Raw genomic sequence first — 12,138 nt, 5'->3', positions numbered from 1 at the left:
GCATATTTGAGGAGCCTTGTTTGACTCGACTTTCCCCTTTCAAGTGAATCATTCGTTAACTATTAACGAATATTCATTTGATCATATTCATCTCTACTATTTGTTAATAGTTAACGAATCTCATTTGGAATAAATTAATCATTCTATCAGTGTAGAATTTTTCTCTGTATAGGGTGAACAGACCAATAGCTAGACGGTTAAGGGAAATTCGAGTTTCGTGGTCGGATCTAAAATGAAAGAATCACCTAAATAGTGATATGGTGGCTTCCATACCTTCAAGAATGTTTTAATTAGCATAAAAAAATTGAAGTGAAAATAACAAAACAAGAAAGAATTAATCAAGAAATAGTTGAATGCAGCCGAAACCCCTAATTTTTGGACGACTGGACCGTATTGTTTTTATTTATTAAATGTCGATCATTAGAAAAAATGATTGTTCACATGATTAGGCACGAGTAGTATTATTGAAAGGTGAAATAATCAGTACAATTTTCATTTTATTTATGGAATATTCAATGCAAGTTGAAATCGTTCAGAAACTAACCGCCGTCCAGAAATTGACCTGTTTACCCTAAGTCATCACACCGAGCTTTTAAATGCAAAATTTCGTGCTGCCGTAATTTTATAGAGGCTTTTAGGATAGATTCATTCACTTAATTTTCTTGGAAACAAAAGGGCGTATCTGATAGTAAACTTGCTAATAACTCTCGAAAAAAAGTCTACCCAAATGTACAAATGAATTGTTACCCCCAAATTAATAAATGGGATTTTACCTCTAACTCAATGATATATTGATGAAACCTGTTATTCGCGATTGTGAGGTTAAATAAATTGTTTTGATTTTCAAGAGAGAGTAACAACAAATATTAACACGTCTGTTTGGCAAATGTTCCCGCGTCTGACCCTTACTCACTCTTTTCACTGCCATAATAAATCACAATCTAGCGCCATTCAGTTTGTTTGTAGGTCACAGGCATGTGCTAAGAGGAATATACGTTGGAATCACCCATGTATTTAACGCAGTTTTCACTCCACGTCTCACCCCAAATATTGAATAATCAATTTACCTAAAATTGTCGTTCATTTTTATGTCACAACACTTGAGTTCGCTTAGAGTCGTCAATTTTCCTCGTGCTGGAAAACAGTCCCATGGAAGTTATTTCTTGGAATTGTTCTATTTCGAAAAGACCTCGATGTTAAGTGTGCAAGGATTACGCAGTGTGGGGCACTAGCTATATGAGAATGCACGATGTTGAGGAATAAAAAATGAAACAAAAAATTTTGAGGGGAAAAAAATGAGGATGAGGGAGAAAAAATTAGGAGGAAGAAATAGACACGGTTGGTGCCTACCTCCGGGGCAGCACGGCTCTTTATTTATACTCAAAGCTCTGTATTATTGGATCACCCCCGCTCTACACTGTCCTCGGCGTGTAAATGTGTCTTATGCGGTGTCTTTTCAATTTTCTTTTTCAGTTTATAACCAAATAACTTTGTACGTCGTATTTTTGCATTTAAAAAAATATAATGTCAAAAGAGACAAAAATAGGATGGGACGGAGACATTGCTGTTAAAGAATAAAACGTAGTTCAACAAATTGGTGGAGAATGCGAAGATAGAGTTCTGAAAACATTCAAGGACGATGATTTCGTCAATCTCTTTTCCAGAACGTAAATTTTTGGAAGATGTTAATTTTTCAAACGGAAATATTTTCTTATGAACTGAATGAAGTTCTAAAGGGTTAAGTAAGTAACAAATTTTAAAGAAATGTGTAGAATGAAAATGTTCACAGCTCCGGAAATTTTCGCTAGAAATTGGATCATTATTTTTATCTTAGTTAAGGGGAAATTACTGTGAGTTTTAAAAGTCGCGGGCTATTGGAGTGAGATTTTTCATGCATTGAAGATTGATTATATAGGGGAGGATGGGGCAAAACGGCCCCCCTTCAGTCGTCAATATTTTCCGATTCAATAATCCGATTGGGATGAGTTAGAGCTCGTTTTGAAGAATGAAAAATTATCTTCAAAATGAAGTTGAAACTGGGAATTTTCACAATGTCATTCACAAGTTATTGACAATTGAAGGGGGGCCGTTTTGCCCCACCCTCCCCTATGTCTAAAAACGAATAATTAGTGCAAGAAAATTAATTATTTGTTGTTCGTTTGCTCTGCAGACGTTTAAAATCTTAAAAATAGCCCATCTCCAATTTTTGAGCTACAGAGTTTCTTTTTCAAAAGTTTTGAAAAAATATGTACAATAACAATTACGACTTAGTTGTTTAAAATGCGATTTGATAGATATGTATAATACGTCTATAATAAGACATGTATCTAATTCCAATATTCCGCGACTTTTAAAACTCATAGTATAGTCTCCCCTTAATGAAATTACTACCAAACGGGCGCTTCGTGCCCGTCGCTGGATTAATTTTCACTATGTTATTTTATTTTATTTTCTTTCCATTTCCGTCTTCACAATTAGATTAATTTAATTTTATTCATTCACAAGTTACAACATTGAATGAAGAGGAATTCCCCATAAATCACGTGAGAATACAGATCAACCAACAATTTTCGGTAATCATGCCTAAAATTTTCCATTTCTTTCTTTTTCGTCAAATTAATTAGTACCAATGATCTGAAAATGTGAACGAATATGAAAATTTTACATCCCTTTGATCTCATTTCAATGGAACCGAAGAAGAAAATTGCTAAGAGAGATCGATCATCATCAATCAGTATCAATAAAATGAAAAAAATTATTTTTCTAAGTCTTTTCGAAATTTTTCAAATGGTTTTTTTCTTCTTAAAAAATGAAGGGAGATGATCTTTTTTGATTCCTGTGATCGTATTCCGTTCACAGAAGCAGACAATATAGAAAAATGTAGGGAAGGAAAATCAGAAATGAATTTTAAACATCAATTTTTCAATCTTGACATTTTCAAAACGTTTTTTTTTAACAATGAAGAAAAACCAATGGATTTTCTTTCGATTATCTAATTCTGATGGAAAATAGTGAAAAGAGGAAGAGGAACGAGATCAACACGAAAACTGAATTTTTTATTTTTCAATGTCTAGGGAAAATTTTAAAATTGATATATTCTTTCGATTAACGAACCAATACCCATAAATTCAATTCCTATCCTCACATTTTCACAGAATACATGAAAAAAATAACACAGAATTCAAATCGGCGATGAAAAATTTCATCGGTTTATTATTATGTGTAATTGATTTACTTATCTCTCCTCTTCTTACCTAACTACTAATAAAAAATGAAAAACTATCCGCATTAATTGAAAAAACAGGATAAACGAAAACAGATTGCATGAATTTCACGTTAATTCCACGACTTCCGGAAGCTACCCAAGCTTTTAATGGACCGTGCAACGTGAAGATTCCACCGGGAGATTTATTCAGTGATGTTTTTAAGAGGCTCTCAAAGCTCCAAGGGGGAAAAAGCGATCCACTGTTATGAGACGCACGAATGTCGTAAAAACACTTTAAATCTGTACCACTTGAACAATTATTTTCACTCATGTTATAAAGCTCTTATAGAAATTTCCATTACAATTCACTGATAAATTTTATATGTACTTATGTATGATGCAAGGGGAGAAATTCAGTAGAATGCAAGGCAGCACCGAGAGGGGCTTGGAATTCAGATTGCAGATTATGATTCAATTTTTTCAGCCGAGAATATATGCAACAATTGTTTGTCTGCATTTATTTATATCTCTTTGTATGTTAATTCTTTTTATTTCCTTTTCATTCGTAAAATATTAATTCATATATAACGGAAATCGATTAAAAACCTTTGAGAATAATAATGATGCATTAATTCACGAACAAAATTAAATCATTGTCTTTTGTGATTTACATGTATCTGAAGAAACTAGAAAAGATTACAATATTCTTATTCTATATGACGCGATAATCCATCGGTTTCCCAATTTGATAAAATTTTTGATAACGCTAGAGATGAAAAAAAAATGAAAATGCCACCCAAACCAATTAAATGAACTAAAAATCTCTGGAGGTCAAAAGTGGCATCGAAGAAGTGCATCTTAACGAGCTGTACGCACCAACTGCCGGTCGGTTCGTTTGAGTAAACACAAACGACGATGTCTTTTCGCAGTGCGAAAAATTAAGAGCTCCCTTTATCTCGATGCATTCGTCCCAGTGGATTTACCTCCTTGACTTGGCCTGGGGCGGACAGAGACTCGTGGAAAATAACAAACTCCCCAACTTAAAAGTGTCTTGATCATTATCGTTTCCACCACAGTAACTATAAACGTACCAGTACAGTTTCATGAAATATACTGAAGGGGTGGGCTCACAAATCTGGAGCAATAATTTATGACTTCTCTCACATCTCATATTAATTTCACTTTAGATAATCAAGAAAAAATTTAATTAACCAGATGACGGTTATGTCTTTCACTCCCGTTTTTCCATTCGAGGAATTTAATTAATAGGATCGTTTACTTTTCTGTTGCAGCATTGAAGGTGAAATTGATGCTCAGACGGCCATACAATCAACTTGTTGCCCAGGGCATTATGCCACGTAAGTTTATGTTTTATGTTTTTATCGTATTTCTAGTTATTTTAATGCTATGACGAAATAACCACTGATAAATTATCACCTGCCTTGATTTACTTTCCAAACATTACATTTTATTTTTCGTGATTTCGAGTACTCGAGTTCACTTAATAAATTATTCTCAATGATCGATGGCCATTGTGTAATTTTGTCGGTTTTTGCTACCATTTAATGCACTTCATTATTCTAGTTATATTAAATTAATAAGAATTAGTGAGAGGAAGACGAAAATTAATTGGGGAATTGAGTCGCTCTAATTGACTGCGGTTTTTTTGGTACTGATGATCATGATCAAATTGGTACAATCATCTGTTGACCTTCATAACTAAGTGTGTCAACTGGAATTGATCTAAATTGTCAAATGTCATTCACAGTTTTTTGGGAATTGACTATCAATGGATTTACGAGAACTTCACAAACTTTGGACTGCAACACAAACATCATTTCGTTTTTCTGGTTAAACATCAAACAATCTGAAAGTATATTTTTGATTCGCATTTTACCTTTTGAGCAAATCATTTTGAGTCTTCATCTGTGATATTTCGGCGTTTTGTCATTGATTTTAATCGAGGGGCTACACGGAGAGAAAAATTCGATAAAAATTCCCAGAAAAAAACGTAAAAATTACTTTCGAAGCGTAATCCACGAGCGAAGTAAAATTCAGTAAAAAATGTGAGTCGGAACTCAAATTGTACGAATCGCTACGTAAATTCTACGATTTGTTCCATAAAAATTAACCACCCGTTTGATGACTCACTGCTGTGGGGACAACAAGTCGTTCCGTAATTTTTCCTCAACGATTGAAAAATTTTACGGAACGGGACTGTATGAAGCTGGGTAGAAATAACTCACCAGCTTCATATAAATTGATCAACGTTTAAGAATTTTTGATTTTAGAGGCTTAATAAGTCAGGAAGTTTTGGTAAGATTTTACTTCTTCGGGCAAAATTACGTGACAATTTCGTACATTGTTCGGTGATGAACCTGAAAATTCACTGAACGTTTCAGATTTCTTCTCCTCTAATTAATTTTAAGTATTAAGTATCAAGTTTTTAAATAATTTTTACTGAATATTTAAAATGATAAAATGGACCGCTTTTCATCGTCATCAGCTCAAGATTGGCGGAGTGGAATCAAACGAATTCGTTATTATGTGCCAGTTATTATTGCCAGTCCTGATTTTCATAATTTGACACAACCCGTTTTGCCCCACCTCCATTATTTATTACCTTTATTTTTCTGAAATGACAGATTTCGAATTAATGAAATCATTCGAAATCATGAAATCATTTCCCGTGACGCTCGAAATCATGGTATCACTCAATTATGGAGTAAGTAGCCCCTCGATTATAATACACCCAGGTTGATGACTTTTGAAATTTAGGTCGTACAGTTGTTGTGCAAAATTCTCTAGACTCCACCGTTGAATTTATGCTTCCTAGGAGGGCTCGAGTCATAATTTTACATCCGTTAACGCGTCCCAGATAAACGCACCTCATATATAATGCAGTACAAAAATAATTGTGTTTTATATATCTGGAAAATTTCACCCATCGTACTACGAACCTCATCGAATTAATCATGATTTACATAATTCTTGGAGCCAAAATTTATTTCCTCAACTCATCCATCACAATTTGTTCCACGAATTATTAATGAGACGATTACTCTCTCTCATCAAGTCTCTAATTATTCTCTTAAATGTTTTGTCTTTTTGCATTTTAGCTTTGAAAACTCCACCAGCATTTCACGAGCAACGCAAACAGTTGGAACGCGCAAAGACCGGTGATCTGTTGAAGGCAAAAATACAACAGAGACCGGGAAGAGATGAACTCGTGAGACAACACATCCTTGAGGACGTGGGTCATGTGGATCCGAGCCTGGCTGAGAGACAGCGAATGCTAAAGAAGGCAAGACTTGCTGATCAGCTCAACGATCAACTCAGTCATCGACCTGGACCCCTTGAGCTCATACAGAAGAATATTTTGCATACCGAAGAGCCCATTGAAAGGGCGGTGAAAGGTATTTACAGTACACTGAGAAAAACAAACTTTTTTGAGAAATACGTCTTTACTTATATTACGAAACTCGTGGTTTGAAAATTTTCAAGAGCAAAATATCTTGCACTTAAAAAAAGCTTTCGTCAAGAAATTGTGTACTTGTCTTCTCTTGTCTTCTCATTGTAGTGAACTTGTCCTAAAGACGAGGACAGTTTCTTGATAACAAGAAAGTGATTTCTCAAACCAAGTAAAATTGAATTCATTCATTTAATAGTTTTTTAGCCTCAATTCTAAAATATTTTTATACAAAAACCACGTGAATTGATTTCAGAACTCGTTTTCTTGATATGAACCAATTGCCCTCATCTTTTGGACAAGTATAAAATTTCTTGATGTAAGATTTTTTTTTATTAGTGTGAGATATTGTGCGCAAGTAAAGATGTACTTCTCAAAAAACTCTTGTCTTCTCATTGTAGTGAACACACAAATTTAGCTTCATTTTAAGGATTTATTCTGCTAATATCTAGAAGATTAGTGAATTGAATTTAGAGTAGATTTTCTCAGACTATTTGATTTCCTCACAAAATCTCTTGGCATTTTTCTTCAAAAAATGCGGGCTCTTTAAATGTTTGCAAGAGGAATCTCATAGTATTATTGGCTTTAATCCTTCATTAAATTAGTGTCTATAAGAATCATTTTTTCAATCGATGAATGGTTGCAGAGGGTCACATTCCCTTCAAGCCGACCTGCGAGGGCCAGGTAAGCAAACCTCAACCTCCAGACCACTATATTACCTTCGAAGATGACTCCCAAAGCTCTGAAGGTGTACCCTCACCTCCTCTCGAGGGTCGAACTGATGTGCTGGAAACTGCGGCAGCATCTGCTGGAATCGTCACGGTTTCTCTTAGTATTCCTACGACTGGTGGTGCTGTTGTTGTCTCCTCAGCGTCGCCTGTCTTTCAACAGGCTAATGGAGAGCCAACGATACAAACTTTTGCTGAGTTGTGTAATTCGGTGGTTGGCAATCAACATACCCAACTTCCAACTTCACAGGTATAAAATAAATTAATGAAATAAAAAATGTTTTCCAACATCAATCGGTTAAATATTTTAATGCAGAATTGTTCAGTCGATTGGAATAAAGAGTTTATTTCAGTCAGCGAATAACTTGATCCACTTGGAATGAGCATTATCGTCGTCGAAATGAATGAATTCACTTTATCAACTAAACATGTGATCTCATGGTTCTTAAATAAATGCCATTCAATCAAACACAAAAATTTCAAATAAAAACATTTATTAGATTTCAACAAATGTTCTCGCCGAGTCATTTCGAAAGTTGGAAACTATTCAACTTCTCGAAGAATTATGTAATATCTCTAGAAATTGTATACATTTTATTATTTAACAGGCGAGTCAAACAAACGGTCCAACAGGAACATTATTACCCCTGGCACCAGCGCCTAGTCCGATGTCACTTGGCTCGACGACATCCAGTCTCTCTCCCCTATCAAATATATCAATAGCGTCACCACCAGCCCCACCAGCAGCAATAACCCCACGTCCGCAAGCGAGTCCAATAGCTACAACATGCCAAAGGAGTGATGCACCTGGAAAGGACAAAAATAGAAAAAAATCCAAAACCAAGAGTCAACCAAAAACGCGAACCATCAAATTTCACGAGTACAAGGTAAACTTAGTCATTAACTTCGAATCCCTTCGGTACTCACCTGCTTTGTAGGCAAGTTTTTTAATTGCGTTCTTGAAAATAAATATAATGAAAAGAAAAAACATGGAATTAGATAATTCAAGGTTTGAAAAATGATATTCGTTCAGTAATTTTCGTTTTTATCAATGCTGAAGTACTAAAAAAAGTTATTGCAAAAGTGCGTGAAGTTTTCTCTACACTCCACGTGAAGATCGAATAGATATAGAACTACATACTTTGCTTAATAAAATTGTCGTACTCAAACACAGAAGAAAATCTCAAAATTGTCACAAATATTATGGTTCACAGGGAACCTTTGTAGTTTCATCCGTTTGAAAATCTTCTATTAAAAAATAGGTAAAACATTTTTGTTCAGCAATCTATTTCGTCAAGCATGTGCTAGACTTAGGACTATTTCAAGGTCATCTTAGCTTATAAATAAATATATATAGTTTGAAATATGTATATATTATATACATATATATTTAAAAAAATTTAAACAGATAAATATATATTCTTTTTTTTATTTTCATTTTATTATACATATATATGTAATAGCTAAGCTATGCAAGAAAGATGAACGGAAAAATATAGTTCAAAAATTCGAATATTCAAATTTCAAAAAAATTGAACCTTTGGATATAATAAAAATGCTTATAGAATTGTTATGAAATATAAATTTATATGCACATTCAAAAAAAAGAAGAATAACATTTAAAACGACAAAAACAAAACAAAAAAATGTGAATTTCGACAGTGGACAGTTTATTCCGAAGATTTTTATTTCCATACTTGGAATACGGGACCGATTTCACTGTTAGATGCACCTAATGTCTTAAACCTTACAACGTGACTTTTTCATTGTGCAAATTTTTAAAGATTATTTCTCAAATTCTTTCTCAAATCAAATCTTAATAAAAGCGAACATCAACTCCTTTTTAATGAATAAATGAATACATAATGATCAAAAAGCCAATCATGCGCGCGCGAAACGCGACCCCTTTCCTAGTACTTTGAAATAAGAGAGATTTATAGGACTTTGTCGTAAAATGATTTTCAGGTAGCTCGAAAGTTTAATAAATCACGATTCGATGAATGTATAATAGATGATAGTCTAGATCATTGAAACTTGAGCATTTTTTTTGAAAATAGTGAAAATTGTGAATTAACCATTGGAGTTCGAAAGATATGGAGCGAAGAACACGAAAAAGTGAAGTAATCTCGAATAAGTGCTGAATTGGCCCCGTCCCCTTGAGAATTTTACTCAAGAAATTGTCGGACGAATTTCAAAATTAAATATATGTACCGGCTCATTTGGGATACCGGAGAGTGGTCCAAGTAGTATGAGATTGTATCGAGTGATTAAGTCTCGCGATCTCTCGCGTACAGCTGAGAGTATCCAGGGCCCCCTCGTTAGCACTGAGTAATTCGAGTGCTAATTGCAGTTGAGAGACTGGAGGACTCTCTGAGCGTGCCAACGAAATGGAGATTACAATCTCACTATCAAATATACGTAGACCTGAATTACACTCGTTTGGCAATCAACGAAAATTTTATTCCCCTTGCCATTATTTTGCCATCTTTCGTGGAGTAATTTAAATGATAGATACATCTCCTATCTGGGAATCTATACATTTCTGTGATAGAGTAGACAGAAAATAGTTTGAAATATATTTCCAAATCATTCTCTGGATCTTTGAAAAAATTCAGCTGTTGAAGCATGCACTGGGGAAAAAATATATTTTCCCCAAATATCCATTCAGTAGTTTAAAGTGACTCCAGTCGAGTCACTCGCAGACAATCCTCATCAAGTTTCAATTATGACAATTATATTGCTCTAGAAGATGATCATATTAGTTGTAACCTTAAGTGAACTCCCTCAATAATTATCAACATTAAAAAATTAATCGAAATTCTTTCCTCTAGAAAATGAGAAATTCAGGAAAAATGCATAATCATTGGAGGATTTCATACAAGGTCATGTGCAACGTAGTCATTCTAAAGCAACATCATTGCCACAGTTGAAACCTAATGATGCTCGCCTGGGAATGACTCGATTGGAGAACTACGATTGTGCAAAACTGAATGCTTCTCTCAAGCAAATAAATATTTGGGAAAAATAATTTTTTCAAGTTCGAGCCCCGCCCGGGCCAAATTTTTCTCAGAATTTGCAAGTTTCGGAGAGATTTCCAAAAGCTAATGAAAACAAATGGAATTTCATCATTTGTCTGTTCAATAGTAATTCGCGTGAATGAACAATTAGGAATGAGCGTATTTTTCAAATAGTTCCATTAACTGTTGAATGAAATCTAGTGGTATCCAAAGAACAAGCGCATCATTTGATGAAAAGTAGGGGAGAGTGAGGCCAAATGAAACAGTCAAAATAACGACTGTTTTCACCCAATTCCAGCAAAAAAAAAATTTTTTATTAATTTTTTTTGTTAACTTTTTTTATTCTTGGAAGTACTGATGAGAATAATAATTTTCCATTCAGTAAAATGGAAAATTATTGAGAAGTTTTGATGGGCGAAGATTTTATGAGTGGATTATTCGATTGAAATTCAGCATCATATTTTCCTTTTTCCCCCCTCTGCGTCTCCCCCTGGGCATTGCTCTGGACTTTGGATTTTGCTGTTTCATTTACTTTTCAATTAATCCATTGACAAAATCTTCTCCCATGAAAACTTCTGAATAATTTTCTATTCTACTGAATGAAAAATTATTATTCTCATCAGTACTCTCATTAATGAAAAAAATTTGATGGAAAAAAATATTTAAGAAAAAAAATTTTTTGGGCTTGAATTGCGTCAAACAGTTGTTTTTTGACTGTTTCTTTTTCCACCACTCTCCCCTATCACTGAATATCTCATTTCTTACAAAAATATTTACATCCCCGGAAAATCTCGATTATCCGTGAAATTTTATATGAGGTATTCCATGCCAAATGAGTCAACGGCTGACCCTCACCTTCTTGAAAATTGATGGCGATTTTTTCTACGATTGGGGGGGCTTGAAAAACTATCTCTCAAATTTTTAAAGATTTTTTTGACAGCCCAGTTCGGAGATTTTTTTTGAAATTTTTCGTTTTTTTTACAATAACTCGAGTTCTACTTATCCGATTTCGATTTATTAGGGATCAAAATTTTCCATTCTTCACCACCTATAAGAATGTTTTTTGTCCAAATTTTTTCCAATCTCTAGATGCTCGAAATAACGAATTTAAAAAAAAAAGTTGAAAAACTTGAATTTGGCTAATCACGTCACGGTTGATTATTTTAATTTTTTTTTCAGCAATTCCTATAATCAAAACACAAATTTTGAGCCGTCATACATGTTGGGTTTCGTCTTAGATCTATTTTATTTTTAATTTTTTATTCTCAAAATTCCGCGAATGCGGTCAAAATTCCCCAAAATGTCATTGGTTGACTTTGATTATAAACAGTATGAAGTAAATTTAAATATATATTCCAATATATTACATATTTTTTCGATACATAATTAAAGTCGTTTTAAGGTGTTCTCCCCAAATTTTCGCAATTTTAAAAAGAAAAAATTTAAAAAAAGTAGATCCTGGATAGAACCTAACATGTATGACGGCTCAAAATTCTCGTTTTCATTATAAGAATTACTGAAAAAAAAATTACAATTTTCGGCCATGACGTAATTGGCAAAATTCAAGTTTTTCAACTTTTTTTTTCGAAAATTCGTGATTTCGAGCATCTAAAGATTGGAAAACATTTTTTTTAAAAACATTCTTATACACTCTAAAAAAAAGTTACTACTCACCAGTACTGAATTCTACTTGGGAGAAGTTTTCTTGTGAAAAGTTGG

General features: G+C 33.8%; 1 protein-coding gene across 1 annotated transcript in view; it reads left to right on the top strand.

The window, feature by feature from the left end:
- Window positions 1-12,138, top strand: part of LOC107042786 (myocardin-related transcription factor A) — a 73,116-nt gene that overhangs the window by 54,599 nt on the left and 6,379 nt on the right. Inside the window, exons 4-7 of the mRNA XM_015263972.1 lie at window positions 4,498-4,563; window positions 6,325-6,621; window positions 7,321-7,652; window positions 8,011-8,289. Of these exons, the coding sequence (XP_015119458.1) occupies window positions 4,498-4,563; window positions 6,325-6,621; window positions 7,321-7,652; window positions 8,011-8,289 (974 nt within the window). The remainder of the gene's footprint in view (window positions 1-4,497; window positions 4,564-6,324; window positions 6,622-7,320; window positions 7,653-8,010; window positions 8,290-12,138) is intronic.

Source organism: Diachasma alloeum, unplaced genomic scaffold, assembly GCF_001412515.2.
Source record: "Diachasma alloeum isolate Michigan unplaced genomic scaffold, Dall2.0 Dall_scaffold_00521, whole genome shotgun sequence".
NCBI classification, from domain to species: Eukaryota; Metazoa; Arthropoda; class Insecta; order Hymenoptera; family Braconidae; genus Diachasma; species Diachasma alloeum.
This window is presented reverse-complemented; position numbering and strand designations above follow the sequence as displayed.